Source organism: Drosophila elegans, unplaced genomic scaffold (assembly GCF_018152505.1).
Source record: "Drosophila elegans isolate 14027-0461.03 unplaced genomic scaffold, ASM1815250v1 contig_476, whole genome shotgun sequence".
Taxonomy (NCBI): Eukaryota; Metazoa; Arthropoda; class Insecta; order Diptera; family Drosophilidae; genus Drosophila; species Drosophila elegans.
Genome location: NW_024545863.1, coordinates 14,432,972 through 14,454,392, shown reverse-complemented (window position 1 = coordinate 14,454,392; position 21,421 = coordinate 14,432,972). Strand labels below are relative to the sequence as shown.

General features: G+C 41.2%; 1 protein-coding gene across 1 annotated transcript; it reads left to right on the top strand.

The window, feature by feature from the left end:
* The first annotated feature begins 18,059 nt into the window (after positions 1 to 18,059).
* On the top strand, positions 18,060 to 19,627 carry LOC108150548 (glucose transporter type 3). The gene has a single exon (XM_017278783.2). The coding sequence runs from the start codon at positions 18,060 to 18,062 to the stop codon at positions 19,590 to 19,592; it is 1,533 nt and encodes a 510-aa protein (XP_017134272.1). The 3' UTR covers positions 19,593 to 19,627.
* Positions 19,628 to 21,421: the final 1,794 nt, after the last annotated feature.

Sequence of the window (21,421 nt, the reverse complement as noted above, 5' to 3'; positions counted from 1 at the left end):
AAGCACCCGGGAACTGGAACTCATACTGAGTGTTTACAAAACAGCAGCCGCCGATCCCTGAAGATCCCGACACCCAACACCGATCCTGGACCGCATGCAAAAGGGTCACGGATGTGGGCATTTGGACGGATTTGGACACGGCCAGCGTCATAAATCATAAATTTCCAAAGGCTGCTGCTAAAAAACCAAATCCGAAACGCTTCGCCACGCAACGGGAATGCGCCATAAAAAAATGTGTGTGCGTTGCCTTTTTTCCGCTTAAAAATTCGCACCAAGGTCAGCAATGCCGGCGGCCATTAAAAAAAAGGTGCCTTCGCTCACCTTTGCGAGGTGAATAGATATAGCCGCTCAGAGATCGCTCATTAGCAGCTGCACTTGTGTGTGTTTTAATGAGGAACCTGCCCCGACCTTGGCCATCGTTTTTTATTAGCCATGGCATAAAATTATGATTGTTTCATATTTTGTTAGACCGTGCAAAATGACGCAACCTGCTAAATGATTATTTAGGGAAAGTTCCTTTCTTACCTTGAGCGCCTTCAAGGTTTTTGTATTCATTTTTGTTCAAAACCCCATTAACTGGGCTCAATCCCAGCTGCGCTTAGACCCTCCACAGATTTCGGTGGCCTCCTCTTCGTTCTTTTGCAAAATTCGGGATGTCTGCCATTCAGAGCAGGCGTTGCACGAACATGAACATTTACACGGACATGAAAACATTTGCGTAATTAAATTTGTTTTATGTAGTGTCATGTGCGTTGGTAAGGGGAGAACAGCTTGACTATGACACAAATTCATTGACTACAAGTTTTGCAGGCAAGACAGGACAGGCTATCGGAGTTGGTCCTTAAAATAAATAAGAATTTAAATTTTTGTTCAGGTTTTATTTCGTTTTAAGCTTAAAACTTAATCAGAATTATATCTTTAGAAAAATTAAATACAAATATAGTTACTTATTAATAAAAGCTACTTGTTAAACTCAACATTTTTAAGGGCAGCAGTGCCATTAATTTATTATTTTAGGCCAATAAACACGACTCTAACAAGGGCAAAACTCTGCCATGTCGGCAACACTTTAAATCTAATAAAACAAGGTGGCTTATATTAAATTCGCATCACGCACAGCCATTTACACATATGACGACTGCATTATTTAGGTGCGTGGTATTAACTTTAATGCGATATCCTATCCGATGGTCGCCAATCAAAGCTCATTTAAAGCGACGGGGCATAATTTGAAAATGTGTTTTTTTGCACTTTGAGCCGCGTTATTAGCCTATCCGTATCATAATTAATCCTAAACACGCAATTTGTGCCAAATAATTACATTTAATATGGCCCCTCGTCCCGCTGCGGTGCAGTGCCGGGCAATTTGCATTGAAATGCTTAAAGTGAAATATATGGCGGGTAATTAAAATGCATTTTACATTCACGAGCGGCTTCTGCCGCCGCCTTTTCGCCCAGTGCATGGCCATAATGGCGAGTGCATTAACAATTAGCTGACCGCATCCATTGGGCTCCTCTGCAGCGTGACCTCCCTCCCGGATTTTTGGATTCCCATTTCAAGTCTCCATCTATTCCCGGTAACCTGATCCTCCTAGAGCAGCCTCGTATCTCCGGCACTCCGCCCACAATTCCACAGTTCCACCAAGTTCCACTCCTTTCCAATTCCCTTCTGGCCGGCAGCAGGACAACTGAGTGGACAGATTTATGCGGCCCGGCTGCCCGGCCTGTAAATCTCGGGCCCCCGGCTGCAGGGCAATAAACACGCGTTGGCCCAAGACAGCGCCCCACCCACCGACGGACGCACCACCGACAACAACAGCAACAGCCACAGCACCACCAACAACCACAACGCCCACCTCGAAGCCTCGTTTGGCCAGCTTCAGTTTTGGGACGCCGAAATCTCTGGCCTTAGATGCACAGAAAAAAATTACAAAAATTAATCATTAATCATCTAGTTATCAAAAAGACTATGAAACTGCAATATTATATTCTATATAAGCAGTTATCTGCTAAATAATATATCTGAATATATTAAAAACAACTACAATTTTTGGAAAAACAAAGGTTTATACAGAAAATTCATTCTATAACACTGATTAAACATTAATTAAACATTTTGCGGCTCTAATTTTATTGGGCGTTTTAATTGTTTACTCACTTTTTGGCAATGAGTTCCACAGCCAAAAGCCGAATAATTTGAATTGGACAACTTGGAAATGATCTGTATTCTATAGTGTAGACTAAACTCTAAAACATAGTCATAAAGAAAATATGTTTTTATTATTTATTACAAATATTTTAAACGTGATTTAAAAATTGTTAAAACAATATTTTGTGTTTTTTTTTAGTGTGAAGGCCAAGCGGCGCAACAAACTCCATTACATAAACACAAAAGGAAACATACCTACATATAAATAAATATATGTATACATGCTGTTGTAGGCTGTTGTTGTTACAAGATTTAATTTCGTAAAAAAGTTACTCACGAAATTTACGAGGAGTACATGGCGTGTGGTTGGCGATTTTTCCACTGGTATGATTGTGTGTTCGCATAAAGTGTTGCCGCCGAGATTTATGCGTCATGAATAAACCCCAGGGGGGTGGTGGTGGTGGTGGCTAAGGAACAGCTCCAACAATACCGCCACCGCCAGCAACAGCAACAATGTCGCCACAAACTGGCCTGTCACAACTTTGGTGAAAAAAAATAAAAGTTTCTTCGCTCCTCGGGCCAGCACAAACATATCCAATAAATGAACGCCGTTTACATAAGGAAATACTTTGGGCCAGAAACAAAAGCAAAAATCGATTAACTCATACATATATTTATTAGACGGCACATAAATACACGCCTTTACCAGAGCTAAGTAAATGGAAAAAGAAGTCAGAAAGAGGCGAAGTTGGTTGTACTAACCTCGGTTTAAGGAAGTTTGCAGGAATAGTTATATTTTCCTATATCGGTTTTAGTTTTGTAAACAATTCTAGCATTTAAATACAATAAACTTTATGATTTTCTAAAACTTTTATAGGCAAAAGTAGGATTTAAAATCGAACTCTAGTTTGTATCAAAAACCACATACTAAAAGAACTCCCAACTTGACCAGAACTTCAATTTATCAGATCACTTCATTAAAAATCGGATGAACCTTGTTGATGGGGAAACAAGTGGCTAGTACTTAACTGAAAAATCCCAAGGCTTTTGAAACCTCTCTATTGAAAAAAGTTGTGGAAACTTAACTTAAGATTTATCCGTTAGATCCCTAGGTTTTTAGATCTTTTTTCTGAGCATCGAACGATCAAATATTTGCAACACGTTTTGCGAATGGTCCAAGCCGAGTGCTCTGGTAATTGAAGAGAAGTCCAAACGATGGGGAAACAATTGCATGTGGGGCCCACAATTTATTGGCCTGGCTAAATCAAAAGGATCTGGGGATTGGCCCGGACTAGGGCTTGGCCTGGACCAACTCGCTGGCAATAATCCAGTAGAACGCCATAAAAGCTGTTTATGGTTTCGCGCTCCTTGTGCGCCATAAATCGAGCAGGAAAAGGAGGAGAGACCCAGACCCTGGTTGCCGAGGTTGGATCTGAGATTCTGGAGCTGGTTTCCTGGCTCTGGAGCAAGGAGCCAGTGGCCGTGGGCTGCCAAGACAGGCGTATATAATTTAGTTATAAAAATAACTGCAACAGCACTGTAAGATGAGATCTCCTGGAATGGCCGGATCCCCAGGTTGTGGCTAGAACTTGGCCCTCCGGCCACCGACATGCAGCGGCGTCATTGTAAATTAAAATTAAATGAAGTGCGTGCTCTCCATTTTCCATTTTCGCTCCTATCACGCTTCTCTGTGCTGTGTCCACGCCATGGAAAAATTTCGATTAAATTATTTATCAGGCTCTTTGCATCGCCGCATACGCGATTTATGCGCGGTAGCAAAAATGCGATTCGGATTCGATTTTTCAACTGCAACGGCTGCCGTGCAAGTAAAAGCCAATTTAATATTTTTATCAGTAGATTGCAATGCGGATGAGTAATTTTATTATTTATGGCGTTTTCGGCACAAAAACAAAGGCGAAAAAAATTACTGAAATTAATACCAAAGTTCAGTTTCAATTTGCCAATCCCACATGCTGCACAGTGAAAGTTTTCTGGGATCAACTCTTAAACATAACATTAAAAAATATTAAGGGGAATTTTAATTTTATAAGTTAAATTTTTTGTATCAATAAAACTTTGTTTTGTCAAACAAATAAATATATTATATGGATTTAAAAACTAAAAGTTCTATAATAAAAATCTGTCTAATAAGTTAATCCCTTTGTACTATTTTTGTTTGTATTATTGCAACTTGGCGAATATATTTCAGATATATTTTCTGCCTGTGTGAAAGGTTCGGTGGAGCATTCATAAATAATCCTTGGCACAATTGCAGGAGGGAACTGAAGGGGGATTGGGGAGTCGAGTCAGCCATGAGTGTTAAATAAATTCTGTCAGACAAATTAAAAACGCAAATGTTTCTGCCACCTCTCGTCCCATTTGAATGTCCATTTCCATTTTGCATTTCCTTCCCATGCAGCTGATGCTCTGGCCCCGAAAGACCTCCTTTTATATCCGTCTGGGCGACTATTATTAGAAACATTTTGCAGATATTTATGCGGCGCGTGACGCGTTGTCTTCCTCTGTTGGCCTTCTCTTCTGGATTCCCCCCGAAAATCGCCACCCATGCCCATGGCGTCCACGTTCCCATTTGCATAATCGCTTTCGATTCCTCGCACGGCCCGCGCCTTAAATGAGTTATTTGCAAGGGGGTCGCCATTCCGCCCGCCATCACCAATTCGATTAGTGAATCAATAAGGATCTGCTCTGCATTCTAATGCGATTTATGGTCGAGCGGATCCCAGAACCTGGGCAGATTGTCGCATAATTTTATTCCAATTCTGATTCGTTTTTTATTTCACTGAGTGTGAATAAAAGAATTTTTAATGTGTAAGGGAGCGAAAGAATTGTCATGGGACTCTGACTTAAACGAAATCAGGGTGAAATATTGCAGTGCCGCGGTAAATTGGATTGCCATTTTTAGAATTAAGTGATGGTGCGCCTCTTCCTGGAAATAGCTAGAAAACAGACCCATAATAATTATGTGTGTAAAGCTTCAAGCAACAGAGTTGATCTTACAAATGCATTTACTCACTACTGTGATGCGATTCACATGTAATAACAGTTTTACCAAAAGTACATTGCTACCTCTTCATCGAAGTTAGTTTATAGGTACCGGCAGCCGTGTGTCTTTATAACTCTAGTTGCCCTAATAGCGGCTTAAAGTACAAGTAGCGACTGTAATTGCTAAGGAGTTGATGATTGTCCGCGTGATGTTTGCTCACTTATTTGCAAGTATTATTGCTTATGCCTAACCTACAATCAAATTTAAATGATATGGCAAGATTGAATACGAAAGATCTGATAAAACAAATAATGGGCGTGATACTAAATTGTTTAAAATAAAATAAAGTGTATCAAAAATCTTTATGAATTGCTTAGGAATATTTTTAAGTACACATGTACAGTTCGTTTTAAAAATGCCCCGACAACACTCATCCAAATTAACATTAAGATGCTGATGTTTTCCATTGCTAAGCAACGCCGAAATCTTGTTTTGCGAGAGAGATAAATATTCATTACATTATTTTTAAGGCCAACTCCCACACGCTGCGATGACGATACAGAAATGAATGCCCCGGCGCATCGGCAGACCCGAGATTTAATTAAAACATTTTCGAACTGATGGCGGATGACGGAGAATTTACGATGCCTTTGGGGCGGGATCAGCTGCGGATCGGTCGGCGGATTGAAGCTGGCTGAAAAACGAGCTGCGTTACAATTTCGCTGATTGCGCACAATTGCAGGAGATACAGATACGATTTACATGCAAGCATAAGGGGGAAACAACAATGGCAATCAGCGGAGCCTCGCAAATTTATAGTTCACTCGCAGCGCAGAGCCAAAGTTCATAAAGTTTCATCAGGCCAAGGCAGCAAAGCAGAAAGGCAGAAAGGCAGAAAGGGTTCTTAGCCGGGTCCACAAAAGGCGCATGAATATCGGAAAGACGACGACGAAGATGGCGAAAAATATATTTCGCAGAGAGCTCCTTAAAATATGCAAATGAAGAAATAAATTTGCATCCCTTTTTTGTGCTCATCACACACCGCTGCAGCATCCACGTATCTATGTGTGGTGCAATCAGTCTGTACACAAACAAAAAATAATTTGGTAGAGTGTTTACAAAGACTTTTTAGTTCTTATAAAATAAAGAAGATACGATGAAAAAGGTAATAATACGACGACTAATATACGATTTATATTTAATTTAATGATTTAAAGTTGTCAAACTTTTGGCTTATTCTTATTCACAAAGGTTTTCCTAAAAAGTTTTAGTGGGATCACATAATACGTTCAAAACATTTTTCTTGATATATTAATGTTTAAAATAACTTATATTAACATTAATGATATTATTATTTTGCTGTTGAACTATTTTTTTATTGCTAATCAATGGCAGTATTATTTTTTCTCTCTGCACAAATACATTTTCGTGAAACGAACGGAGCTCGGACTCACGTCCCGAGCATAAATAGCACTAGCATATTCAAAGCCTCCAGAGGCTCTCGTGCTCGCCGCAGAGTCAAAAGATTAAGACACAAAATTCTTTATATGCTAAAGCGCAAATAACATTAAATTAAGCAACTTTTTGTGCTCTCCCCAGAGGAGTTGCTCCTCTGGCCGCCGTCGAGGATGAAGTTGCGATGGGGCAGGAGCTGAGGTTGGGAGTCTGGAGTCGAGCCAAGGCTAAAGTTTCTTGCGGTTAACGGCAATTTATGCATTTCGGGTTTTAATTCTAAAATTGTGACTCACAACAGGCAGAGGCACTTCGGCTGCGGACGAGAGTTGGCTCACCTAATGGTTTTGGCTTTGTTCCGGACCCGGCATATACCATACATACGTGTAGCAATTACGGCATTTGCGTTTCCAACTTTTACTTTGCCTGCAGAATGGGCAATTGGATGAGCAGACTTGAGTTCACTTTACACGTATAGAGATTGTGGTTACAGCAGAAAGAGGACATTTTGGAATCCTAGTTTTGCGACTGAGGTTAAAAACTCTTAAGAGGATTAAACCGTAGCTTATTCCTTCTAACGCTAAAGTTTTAGTCGTGTCATTTTGCTACATATCGTGCTTACATACAAATTTACCAATAATTATACGGGTGCATTTGCTTATATTTATTCAGCTTATAAAACTTTACTTTAATAAAATATTGAAATGTAAAAAGTCAAATGTTTTAAAAATTAAATACAAAACATAGATAAGTAAGCCTTTACTACTTCATAAAACCTTGTCCTTATTATAAAAATGCATTTATTATGGCTCTAGGGATAGTGCTTTATTTTAACATAAGCAGAAAAAAGTGTATTCGTTATGTTCAATGACTTGTTAATCAAGCGCGCTTTACGGTATAATAAGACCTCATCTCAACTCTGATTTAAGCACAAAATGTTACCATAACAAACCTGCAAATCTGTCTGCCCACACAGTAATTTAATGCTTTGATCCTTGGTGGTGGTCTCACCTCACCGTTTACCTATTTACCAGGCAATTTCAATCCGTTTAGTAATGGTGATATCCATTCCATCACTGGTCTGCTGACGAGCCACATTTCTGTGCAATGGCAGCTCATTAAATGGCTGAAATCTCCCGAGGAAGACCGGCAATTCACTTACGAGGAGCAGAAACAATGGAGCATCTCCGCCGCCAACTCTCGACAGGCCATAAATGGCAGCTAAGCAGCAGAGTTATGGCCATGGAGGCTGCCTCCAATTTGCCACCAAGGATGCGAGAGGCCATTAATGGAAACATGTGCTGTGCCCGGGTCGAGTTTGAGATGCTACAGTGGACCCACTGTTTCGCAGTCCACAGAAAAAAATGAAACATTCCTGTTGGTGAAAAAGCTTTTTGCCGTCTTCTATACACTACTTTCCAGTTAGAAAATGTTTTTAACAGGAATCTCGTGATCAGTCGCCAAACTTATATTATTTTTCGATCAACATTTAAATCAACCTTTTTTTTCGCTGTGTGTCGATTCCAGTTCCCAAATGGCGTGTTGATGCGCTGCCAAATTGGCCGACGACTGCAGAATGCGTGCGAGCGGGTCCGAATTGCATTAAATCATGCATTAACCATGAGCCTGGAACCCGCCTTTCTGCTTCTCAAGACCAATTTGGCAGCTATCCTTTGTTCCCGCAGAGCAGACAATGTTTTAAACATCGTCTGGTCGGAATGAATTTTTATTGGCCACGAGGTATCTTTGACATTCGCAGAAGTTTCATGAATTTTTCACCGCCAGTGGGTGGCAGTGGACAGGCCTTCGTATCTGCCATCCTGATAATAACTTAATATGAGTTTTTAATCCCGGTCTGTCGTTCTGCACACGGCGACCACCCCAAATCCACTCTGATGATTAAAAATGATAAAATTGTTTAGTGCCGCTGGCAATGGGTCTCCCGGGTGCCCTAAGCTGCTATACACACATTATAAAATGGTCGCCGGGATCAGCGAAAAGGGACAGGACGTGTGTCTGATTACGGACCCAGTTCGTCCTTCCGTCGGTCCGTTCTTTGGTCCTTGGTCCTTCGTCCTTTCCCAGCCTCATCCAAAGCAAACAGGAAAATGTCAAAATTTAAGCTCACCAGGAGCCATGAATGCTTAATTGTGTCGCATGTTTCTGGTGCGGGTGGTGCAGGATTGGATGGGTCGGTGGTTTGGTGGAGCGTAATTAAAGCCGGCTTACGGTGGCCATATATGACTTGATGGGCTGCCGAAAAAGGGTTCAATTCGCAGGGTTGCGTGCCGGCGCTTGATCAACCTGATTTGCGAGATTGGATTTTGGCCACTGCCAGTCCAGGGCTTATGTGGCTTTGTTGCGGTCTTAGCGGTCCTGTGGTTCTGCCCCGGCCCAACCTCAATGGTTCTCTGTACAAACACATATATCAGCAGAGTTTAACAAATTAATTCAGCAAACTTTTCGCAACTTTGCACAATTTGGCCCTGCTCCAGAAAGTGGCAAGGGACTGTTTCTGACAAAAGAGGATTGGACACTTGGCCAAATATCATTTTCTTGGCCAAGTTACTGCAATAAATTCACATGTCAAGTGCAAGAGAACCCTTAAGGATTAGCTAAATTGCTAAAGTAGTTAAGGAAATTGTCTCCTGATAATATACAGAATTTTAGTTTATAAAACTTTTAAAACATCTTACATAGCGTCAATTTTGTTGAGATAATTAAGATATGCTTAATTAAAGTTATTAAAGTTATACAATGCGTTTTTGTTTTAAGCGAGACTAACCTTTACTTCTTTTCTTAAAAGCTTTTTTTATAGGACATTTTAATTTTAAATAAGCATTGGTCAAAAGTAGTTTACTTATTCTTAGTATATAGCTGTTTTAGATTATTTATAAGTTTAAATGTAAATGTTCTCATTATTATACACTATTTTAATGGTTACTATTAAAATCATAAATCATTATAATGCGTGTTTTCAGTTCTTATTAATGTAACTTTTAATACTAAAAACATACCTTTTCGTTGTATAATCGCTTAGCAATTAAATGAGTATTTGACCTGAATTTTTCCCCTATTTGGCGATGCCGTTAAAGCCCAATTGGCAGCCTTAAAGCCTAACCCTCGGTGACTCCATTCTCTGCGTCTATCGATCCCTGCCCTCCTCTCCTGAAATCCCAGTTTCGTTTCGAATCCTTTTGTTCGCCGGCAGAAGCGAAATGACTAACGGCAGGCCAAAAATAAAGGAGCCCGTTTCGTGATTCGTCTGCGTTAATCAACTGGCTGGAAAGGTGAGCCCGGAGCTGTTAGCCGTATGGGAACAAAAGGCCAACAAAAAAACAATACAGCGGGGAAAGCGGAGCGGAGAAATGGGAATGCGAAACCAAACACGAAAGTTGACATCACGGAGTTACGACTGTGTGAGTGTGTGTGAGTTGGCCCTTTGTTTCGCCGCAGAAGTTTATTTTGAACTTTTCCCAGGCAGCAGCGGCATGCGAGCAATGCGGTCTCCCTTTCGCCTTAATGGCCCAAAAGGACAAAACGTGTTTTTAATTACTCGTACTACGGAGCCCCCTTCGCTATTTACGGGCAACATTATCCGTTGTAAAGTTGCCTGTTAGCCGGCAAAACTTTTCCGAACTCGGCAACTGCGGAGTTTCTGGCTGCACTTGCCAATGCTGGAAATCGCAAACAGTTTCGAAGCGTTCAATGGCGCATTAAAAGCCGATTGCCCGCGCCCCCTGCCTTTTGCCCATTGCCCTCTGACCCCGGATTTTCCACGCGCCAATTGGACGTCGGCCTTCGGGGCCATAAATTCAATTTCCGCGCCATGAATTCCAATTCCATTAATTCCACTAAATTGACCCGCGCGCCATCTAGCGGCATGCGGACGCACTGCGGCGCAATGGGGCGGACCCCGCCCCTACCCAGCCCCCAAACGCCCCCTTCGCAATCCGGCTTTAAAGTGTGGATGGAATAAGCCTGTGGAACTCAACTGAGTTAGGGACCACGATACCTGCCTATCTGCGATGGCCAGGAAAACCAGTTTTCAGTTCGGGAGCGAAACTTTTTGGAACTCGGGTTCCAGAGCCCCAAATCATAATCATAGCCAATAAAACTTTTAAGACTCTGGCTTTTATATAATGCACTCTTTATTCATATCAATAATGTTATAAAAGTCTATAGAAATTTAAAATAAAACATATATGGATGTCTTTAGAGGTTTTCGTCTTACGAACTGGGAAATATGTCACAAAAATCAATCCAAGAGCAGCTGTCCTCTGAAATGAAAGCAAAATTATACAAATTATTAATAGATTTATTTTAAATATATATAAAATTGTTATTTTTAATTGCAAAAATGTTTTAAAATGTTTTTGGATTTCTTAATTAAATTTACTTAAACGGTAAAATTTGTTAAAATCATTAAAGGTGACAAATCGTTTTCAGTTCTAAACTATTTTCAAAAACTCTATGTTAATGCAGTGAATGAACTACTTCATGCGGTTAAGCAATACCAATCTTTGCTAATCCACAATTTATAAGCAACAGAATCCTAAGACATTTAATTTACGAAAGAATTTGAAGTGACCAAAAACTCAACTGGTGGAACCAAAGATGCGCTCACAGCCCATCAGCTGTAACAAAACCTGGCAGCAACCAAATCCTGAAGATGCTCTCCCCAAACACTTTGCTTCGGCCATAACAATTACAGCCATAACATAAATTGCCGCAGCACCCAAACACAATTAAAATAACTGTCATTGTATTGGCATTAAATGTCAATTTAGGCGAGTGCGTGTCATTCACGGCCTGTCCTGCCCATTCTCTAGATACATTCCCTGTTTTCAGATTGGAAGTTAGAATCGAAGTCGCACATCCGCTTCACTCGGCGCTGCACTGAATAAATATTTTCACAGGACGCCAACAGAGATTTCGGGAGTTCGGCCGCACATTCAATAGATTTTCATCACTTGCACTGCGGAAAATTAAACAAACATCCCCCAGCTGAGCCCGGATTTTCCAGGGGTGGCTGCTGCTGGCGCGCCATGTTGGTATCGATTTTCCATGTTGTTCGGAGGAAGCCGCCACTGGGGAGTCTCTGGCATGGCGAACAGGATTTCCTCTTCTGCTCTGCCGGCCGTGTAGATACAGATGCGGATGCTGAAAGGCAGCCTCCTGCGGCGGCCACCCATTCAGCTTCATTCGGCTGCACAGTCGATCAACCAGCGATGTGGAAAAATCCACAGTCCGGGGCAAGACAAAATATTTAGATTCGACCCATCGAAACAGTTCTGAAGTTCTCATTTTCATATTTATAAGGAATTGAGCCTGATTTAGTCCTTGCGTAATTCTACACTGCAAAAACAAGCTAATGTGTAAGCCCAAAATAAAACCCAAAATATATTTTTATTAAGTGTGTCTTGAAAATAAATTACAGACAGTTTTAAAGTATAATTATTAATTCATTACTAAAAAATATAATCCCTATACTTTTAAGTTTCATTTCAGTCTAGAGCCGCACTCTAAGGCCTTTTTTAAACTACCAATGTTTTATTTTTATACTTTCGTGGTATTAATTTATTACTCATCTTTTTTGCGTACCCAATAGTTTCAAACTCATGAAACAATTGTTTAATTTCTATTTGTATCTTAGCTTTTAAAAAGACTTTCCTATTTCCAAAATACCTAAATTTACAAAAAGTATATACATTTATCAGAGTTTAAAATTGTGCCTTAGATCTAAATGACAGAATTTTTTAATGTTACTTTTTGCGTACAGAAATGTTATTATGTTTTTATAATGTACACAATTGTAAATGTATTTATTATTATTAAACCATAAACATATATTGTTTATTTATTATATTATTATATTATATATATGGTTGAAAAATAATAAATAAATTTACAAATGCAAACATAATTTAAAAAATAATAAATGTTTTTTTAAATTTAGTTTTAAACAGCCTATCCGTATGAGATGCACTGTATTGCTCACCAGCTAGTCAGAACAAAAGCTCCAATACACGGCACATCACTCGACGGCTGAGCTTCTCAACCGCCTAACCGCCCAACCACCCCCTTTTTCAGGAAGAGGTCTTGGCTGGCGAGGAATCATGAATCAGGCGAGTGGCCATAATTCTGTCGGCAGATAAAGCTATTACCGCCATGCCGGATAAGTGCGCAACCGGCGCAGGACGCTCGCGCTCCAAGCGGCGCTGTCCCCGTTAGATTAGAATTTAAATCCGGTGGCAGGACCAAACCGCCCAAACACCCACCCACTGAACAACCCACCCACCCAGCAACCCTGCTCTCGCAAAAGAGCGAGCACAAAGAACGCGACTCGCTGGGCCATTAAGGATATCACCCCGAATGGCCGGGAACGCCGGTTTGCGCCGCTTCTGGAGAGGGAATGGGAATCGTTTCAGGCGGGTGGTTTTGCTCCTTGTGCTCCCCGTTTCCTGGACAGCGCAGCTTAATACAAACATTGAATAAATCTCATTGCGGCGTTTATTTTAATTTCTACGTAAACATAAACTACGAGCGCCAAGGGAGTGGCCGCCCTTTTCGCGGGATGGTGATTCCACGCAGCAGGATACAAAGACAGGACACTGGGAAACCAGTTTGGCTAGTGGAATTTATGCCATAATATGTTCTTATTTACAAGGCATTTTTAATTTATCATTTGTATAAGAGTTCAGCTTTTAATTAAGGATCTATTAGATGCATTTGTATCTTTATTTTAAAATTAATATTTGTATCTATATATTTAACAAATTGAACTTTGTTAAATTTAAGTATTTTGTTTTAAAGTTTATTAGTACATATTTGTTAAAAAACTTATGTATTATATTTAAAAAATACGCTTTTATAAATTATTTATTTACATATCTCCTAAATAATTTTTTTTTGTATTTTAAGGGGGACTTTTAAATTAGGTTTGTGCTCACCCAAGTACAATGTAAAGTGAATGCGTGTATGCTCTCCAAAAATATGTAAATTCATAAAGATGATTTTTCAATAAAATAAATTAGATGCTATCCCCGAATCGACTTTCATTACATATTTTATTTATTTTATTTTCATGTTGCCCCACAGGAATCGGTTCGGGGCATTTGCATGCATAATGACCAATTAATATTTACCAACACAGGCGAGCACGTTCGATAACCTTTTCGTACCCAATTGCAATGTTACCCTAATGAACTGCCGCCACTCGAGGCCAAAGAGATGGGTCCCATGGCCAAAAGGGGCGGGTAGCTGAAATCAGCAACTTAATGTTGCATTTTATCGCCAAGACGCTCCGGTTGCTTCACCTTATCTCAGGCACCACAAAGGCAGATGAGGCCGGGCTTCTACCCTCAACGCTTGGTGGCGGGAAAATGGGAACGAATTCGGCAGCATGTTTGTATAAATTTTTTATAGGTAATACACTTAAGGAAACGACACTTAGAGTCATCATTACAAGCGCTTCGGCTGCAATAACAGGCCATCTTGCACATAGTTTTCGCAATTTACTTGATCCCTGGCGTGCGGCTGGCATCCACGGAGGGTTGGCCCTCTGCTCCTGGTAACTGCTGGCCTCAAGTGCCCGAGGCAGTCGATTAGCCATTTTTAGGCAAACTTCGGCCCGCAGCCGATGGTGTTTTCATCTTTTCATCATTCGCTATTGGCCATTAAGGACACCGGTGGCAGGTTACAAGCTTAGTACAAAATATGCCAAAGTTTTAATCTTAAAGAAGCACCGTGGAAAATCCTTGTCTGGCAGACAAAGATGTCCAGACATACTCACCCCCATACGCCCCGTTGATTCCGAATCACTTCTAATAATGCAATTGATTCTTGATTTGCACTCTCCATTTCGAAATTGGCCGCCGGAACAAAGGGGAATGGCGAAAAAAGGCAGACGAAGGGCAGCCGCGAGGGCAACGTGCGCATTCCATAAATCCCCGCTTCATTTTCGCTACATTAAACGTCAAAATATGAACCCATTTGTGAAACATTTTTGCCGCTGCCGAGCGTCCAGAATGGCACTAGCCCATTATAACTACAAAAACAAGGGCGACGGCAGCACCAACAACAGGCGACCTCCTCGCGGACCGAGCAATATTACTGCAATAACGAGACGGACAAAAGGAAAACTACCGAATGCGGGAAAGGTCCGCGGAAGAAAAGGCAATCCGAAATGGTCGACCACGGAGTGGGCTTCAACTGAGAAAAAAGTATACACCAAAGAACTAAATTACCTAAACAGTTATTAAAGTTACCCAAAATGTATGAAGCTTGAATTTAATTTAAGCCTAGGTCATATATTTTTTGAAAAATTACCTCTAACAAAAATTTCATCTCATTTTTTCTTTCCCCTAATTTTTTCTTGAATATAAAGGCTAGCTGTTTGTTTTGATTTAGCTTTCAGAAAATCTTTCTTAATTATACCATGGATTTTTAACAAAACAATATTCAGACCGTTAAGTCTTGAAGCGTTAATTTTAAAACGTTCCACAATCGACAAAACTGTTTTTGTTTTAATATAATAATAAAATTGTATACTTCATCGAGTTTTTTATTGAATTTCTTACCGCAAATAAATATTTTTTTAATTGTAAATGCCTTTTCCTGATCAGGTTTTGTTATGTACATATAATATTTCCTGCCGTATTAATATAGGCTAGTGATCTCGTTATAAATATTAGGTTTTATAAGCTTCATTGATAAATAATTTAAAATTCGGTAAGCAAGCGATATTTGACAGAGAAAATAATATTGGAAGAAAATCAACCCAAACCTTATATAAGCTTAACACAGAGATAGGTAAACTTTAAAAAAAGCGGAGATTCGAGAGGTCGATAAAATATGCTAGGGAGAGGCTGTGGTACAAGCCATTTCATCTTCTTATTCATGAATTTCCGGCGGAACGAGTCCGCTGAGTGTCATTCCCGCCGTTGTCCTCCATCGGAAGGGGAAATGGCAAAGGGTGGGGCAGATCGAAATCGAGTCAATGAGATGCGCACGTTCCACAAAAAAAAAAGGCAACAATGGCATCTCATATGAGGCATGCAGCATGCCAGTCTCCTGGGGCTTTGACTCCCGCTGCAATTACGAGTATTTTTTAACTGCTTATTGCGTTTTCGTCCTCGCGATCCAATCCCCGCCATGGCCAGCCATTTTTGCCCGGATATGAGTGCCAGCAACAAGCAAACAAGGACCAACAACTGAATTTCATTCGATTTCAATGCGAAAGGGGATCTCGAGAGCTCGCCAATAAAAATTAACGATACACGCATACCCAGTTCACAAAATGTCGGGCCAAAGTATCTTATTTTTTTTTTTTATTTTCGTTTTTGTGGGTGGTTCGAAATTTCAATTTCGTTGAAAACTGAATTGCGCAGCCAAGTGGTTCTCTCTGATATGTACAAATATTTAAAAGAGCTTTCCTGATGTTGTATTGTTTAAAGCTAAAAAAGGTTGAAATTCGGTCAGATAAAATTAGGAACTATTATCATACTTGTCTTGTATTGTATTATTGTATTGTCCATTAAATTAGCATTATAATTCGCTCCTTTTAAAGTTTTGTTATCTCAAAAATAATTGTAAACTTAAAATGTATTAAATTTATATTTGATACAATTTAAAGATCCATTTGTTTAGCAATTACTATTACTATTCCTCTCTCTTTTCGCAAACGCCTTAAAGCCAACCACATGAGCACCCCGTTTCCAACGACATTACCCCCCGCAAACGCAATCACAACATCATTAAAAATCGCTGCTTCACTCTTCTCAATTAACCGCTTGAGCATCGTAATTTTGCGACTAAAATCTAATTTAGTTCGATGGGAAATGTTCCATGAGGAAAAGGAAGGTGGCTCCCCCGATTTTTTCACTCACACCAAGAGAGTTCTCTGGAACCCAAAGAGGTCGTAACAATATTTTCACGTTTTTCCCAAGTCCGGAATGAGTTTTTGAAATTTATTTCGGGTTCTGGGTGGAGAGCGACCCATCCAATCCCCGAAAAGCGGCCTTGTAGAGAGGGCAACCAACAGGCGAGTGCCATTATTTTGATACTTAGGGCTATTAACGTTAATTTTCGTTAGTTACGTAATACGTATTCGAAAGCACCTTACGCCCACACACACACACACACACACACGCACTTGCGAATACCCAGGCACATATATATATCGAGTTCCATTACGGAAAATCCCCATACCTTTTTCGACTTTTTCTCGGGGGTAAAAGAAGCATCCACCATGCGTGTACATGGGATGTGTGGAACTGCTTAGCCCCACACCGTCCAACTGTGCTGCCAAACACCCCCGTCTCAACCCCACCACCTGCTCCTCCGCTTTTCCTGCCATTTCCCGGGTGTCTCAGTTTGTCCGGAGGCCGCTGGCATTAAGGAGATTTACGAGTACATGATTTTGCATGTTCGGTGCCCCTGATGCCATTTAGATTCGCTTAGGTACATTTTCATCCTGGCACCCACACACACACTCCCCACATAGATACGTATGCGAACGGGTACGTGTGTGTATTTGCGTACGCATTTAATGGCCCATTAGTGCTATCAAATACGCATAAATATCTGCACTTTGCCAGAAGTACTCCCGGACAGACACCCGGACAAATTCAAAACACAGCTCCGGATGCGAGTCCGGAATAAATACCCACCCAAACTCAGAGCATGTGCATACGAGCCGGGAGCGTACAAATATTTGCAGATGCCAGTTTATTGCCGACTCGATGTCCCTTTGCAATTTAGTTGGGCGGTTCTGGGGGATTTGGAAATGCAATATTGTAAATCGCTCGCCCGCAATCCTCTCCATCCGTTGAGCCTAAGCAATTTTTGCTACGAATAGCATAATGTGTTGTATAATTACTGGGCGTACATTTTGGTCAAACAAATGCGTGGTTAGTAATATAACTCAGCTCTTTTTTCACTCTATACATGTTGATTTACCATCCTTGAAATGAGACTAACAAATGTTAATATTATATATTATCATTTTTAAAGTCCATTAAGGCCATGCTTAAAAAATCAATCTATTTATTATCCATAATTTCATGTATATCAATGGTAAATGATAGGGGTCACCAATTGCAAGCCTATCGGTTTGTTTAGGTTTCAATTATACAAATAATCTTGTAGCTGATTTGCCTTCTATGCCCAATTCTGAATCTTAGTAGGCAAATTGCTGTTGAAATTTGCTGCCACAAAAATTTACATTTTATGTATATAAAAACGCCATCTTACATATTCTCATGCATCTTAGTTCAAACATTTGTTTTGATTTAAGAAACATATTCTTACGAATTTAATTACATCAGCTAGTATTTTATATGCCCAATTCTACAACTAAGTAGACGTAATGATTTGCTACAAAAAATATATAATTTATGTTTAAAATTTGGTTGTAAGTGCTGACCATTCGGTAGCGAAAAACGTTGAGAGATGCAAAAACCGGCGAAACAAGTACCGGAACCGGAACCGGAGCCGCCCGCTCCCGTGCAGCCAAAGCCTTCAAAATGGTTCACAAGGCGCACTTCGCTGAGGAAGAAGCCCTCCGAACAGCCCGGAAACTTATTCCACCCGCCCGACAGCAATGTGGGCCTCTACAAGGCCACCTTCTACAGCAACATTGGGTCCTTCCTCTTTGGGATCGCAGTGGGTTGGTCGGGAGCGGCGGAAAAGTCGGTGATGCAGAGGCACAGCTATGATTTTCAGCCCTCGGAGGACGAATGGAACGGTGTGTGCTTGCTGTTGACCCTGGGAGCGGCGGTGTGGTGTGTGCCCATGGGATTGCTGATGCGATGCTGCGGCTGCAGGCGCACCATCCTCATCCAACTGGTGCCCAATGCGCTGGGATGGTTGCTCACCGTCTTCGCCAAGAGTATACCAATGCTGTACGCCGGTCGCTTTGTCCTGGGAATGTGCGGCGGTGCCCATTGCGTGGTGGTTCCGATCTACAACTCCGAGATCAGTCCGATTAGGAAACGCGGCGCCATGGGTGTGCTCTTCCAGGGAGCCTGCATTTTCGGTGTGATCTACAGTTTCATGATGTCCATTGTGCTGGAGCTGTGGATCATTAATTTAATGAATCTGGGCCTGCTCACACTTGGCCTGCTGCAGATACTCATGCCCGAGTCGCCGGCGTACTATGTGGAACGTGGCAATATTTCGCGGGCGGAGGCCTCACTGCGTTTCCTGCGCGGTGCGAAGTACGATCCACGGAGGGAGATCGACCACCTGATGCGGACACCCACACGGATCGAGTACGACGTGCGCCAAGGACCGCTGCGGGGCTTCAAGTATAAGAAGATACGAAGGAGCCTGGCGCGGGCCTTGGTGCTGGCCGTGCTGCAGAAGATGTGCGGTGCCCTGATCTTCATCTTCTTCGGCCCAAATATGCTGGACTGCCTCCGGATTCGGCACGAACACGGTGCCTTTCTGGCCTTGGCGGTGATCACGGGCTTTCTCATCTGTTTTTTCCTTGTGGATCGAGTGGGTCGCCGACCCCTGCTCATCATCTCCTCGGCCTTCATCTTCTTCGCCTCCGTTTTCCTGGGACTGTACTTTAAGATATGGGTGACCATAAACTACACCATCCTGCCCTGGATCGCCTTCTTCTTTATCGGCCTGTTCGTGGGCTCCTACACCGCCGGAGTGGGATCGCTCACCTGGCTGCTCAACGCGGAGCTGATCGTGCGGCTCATGCGACCCGTGGCCTGCTCGATAATCTGCGCCTGCAACTGGCTGACAGCCTTCTTCGTCGTCTTCTGGTTCACCTTCCATGACATCAAGTGCCAGCCGTACCTCTTCCTGCTGTTCGCCATCATCGCGATCATTATCATGCTCTACACCCTGGTCTACATCCCAGAAACCAAGAGAATGACCTCGGCCAAGATCCAGCAGCGGATGGGCGGGATCATGAACCGACCAGCGTCCATCATTATCACGTCTAGCAGCGACTCGTCCAATGCTTAGTCATTGTATTCTCAAATAAATTCAAGTGATATTTTATGGAAAACACGATATGACTTTAATAATATTAACTCACTGGGTGAAATTTGAATAAGTGAAATCAGAATCGGCCAGGTTAAGTGACTTTTTAAATATTTAAGGAGGATTCTACCATGTTGCTGGAATGTATAATTGGTAACAGGATGAAAATTTCGCACAGTGATTGAAATTCAAATATTTTTTTGACCCTGTAGGACTTCATCAAACTCAAAAAACGTACTTTTGAGAAAAACGCGTTTGAAAATGTTTATTCTTATCAAAAGCGCCGATAACATTTGTGGTTTAACAGATTTCTAGTCAATCAGACTTAGGTATCTATTTAAATATGCGAAAGATACCACCCTTAAGTGTATTTTATTATATTTTGCTCGACTGCATTAAATTTTTAAGCTAAACTGAAACGAGAATAATATTAATCTAAGCAGCGGTATACAGTAATTCATCTCATTTCCAAATAAACAAAAAATAAATAAAGCTTAGCCATTTACTTAAAATTATTTTTAAGTTTAAACAAAACGTTACGAAAAAACTTTAGCATTTTTATAAAATTAAGATGAATAAAAAAAAATGTAAAAGTCAATATTAACTGAATTAACTGAATTAACTGAATTAACTGAATTTTAGAAAAAACGCAACCCGGAAAAAAAATTTTAATTCAATGGATTAATAAAAATATTTATTTATTTTTAAGCTTAGTTCATGAAAACAATCTGGCGTTCCTAAAGTAAAGAGGTCTTGTTTCGGTATTTCCGCCCTTACTTGGAACTTCATTGTCTTCAGCATTATTAAGCATTTATTTATGCAACTTGTGTGGCGACATTTTCTGTTTTTGCGCACTTTTCCTTGCTCGCGTAATTAAAAGTTATGTTTTACACTGTAAATTCATTGGCGGTGCTGGCACATTTATGAATTTATGCGCTGTGTGCGCTGAGAGCTGCGCTAAGGCGAACACAAACTGGAATCGAGTTCCACTGGTATTCTGGTGCGGGTATAAATATTAATTTGCATTTTGTCACATGATTTAGACGGCCATAAAGTCCAATTAATGAGCCACTGCAACTGGGGTCTCATTGAGATAAATGGCCAAAGGCGGGGACGAAGTGGGGACCTCAGATGGTCGCCATTTATTTGCCTCGATCAGTGGGCATTTGTATGGCTGGCATAGCCAAGTGTGCCGATTCACAGTGGTGCTCTGCGATCATCTCGATTTATCTATACGCAATTAATTGAATTCAACCCAAATTCCCCGCTCACCTGTCCGCCAGATATTTACCTTCCCACGAGCGTCGCATGCAAATCGGGGTTGACATTTTGCGGCATATATACGAGGCACCATAAAAATAGTTTACGACTTTTAATTACGGACACAGCGTGCGGTCGGGAGCCGGGAAAAAAATGTAATGGCTGAGCCTTCGGGCCTTTGTCTTTCCCGGACTTCTTCCTGGCTAATTTATTGGGGTTTTAAGCCATTTTGGTGGCTGGCTCTGGTCCTGGCCTTTGTAATTCCCCTGAATTATATCTCAATTCATTCCCCCCAATAAATTTGATAAATTTCTCATTTTGCTTACCTGCCCGCTGGGATCTTCCGATCTCCGATCTCGGATCGCCATGCCGCTGGATCGTAAATTAGTGGAGGACTCCGCCATGTGCTCGCGGTCCCACAGACTGATTAAAATGTTCAACTCGGCCCGTCTGGGGTTTCTCGGCCGTTAATTATGCACTTCTCGAGGGAAATTTAAATGTTTAATTTCTTTAAGTGAAATGGAAAATTAATTATTCGAATGTGCGCTTCG

Excerpts from the sequence above, each read along its gene's own strand:
- LOC108150548 (XM_017278783.2), top strand. The coding sequence starts at position 18,060 with ATGCAAAAACCGGCGAAACAAGTACCGGAACCGGAACCGGAGCCGCCC.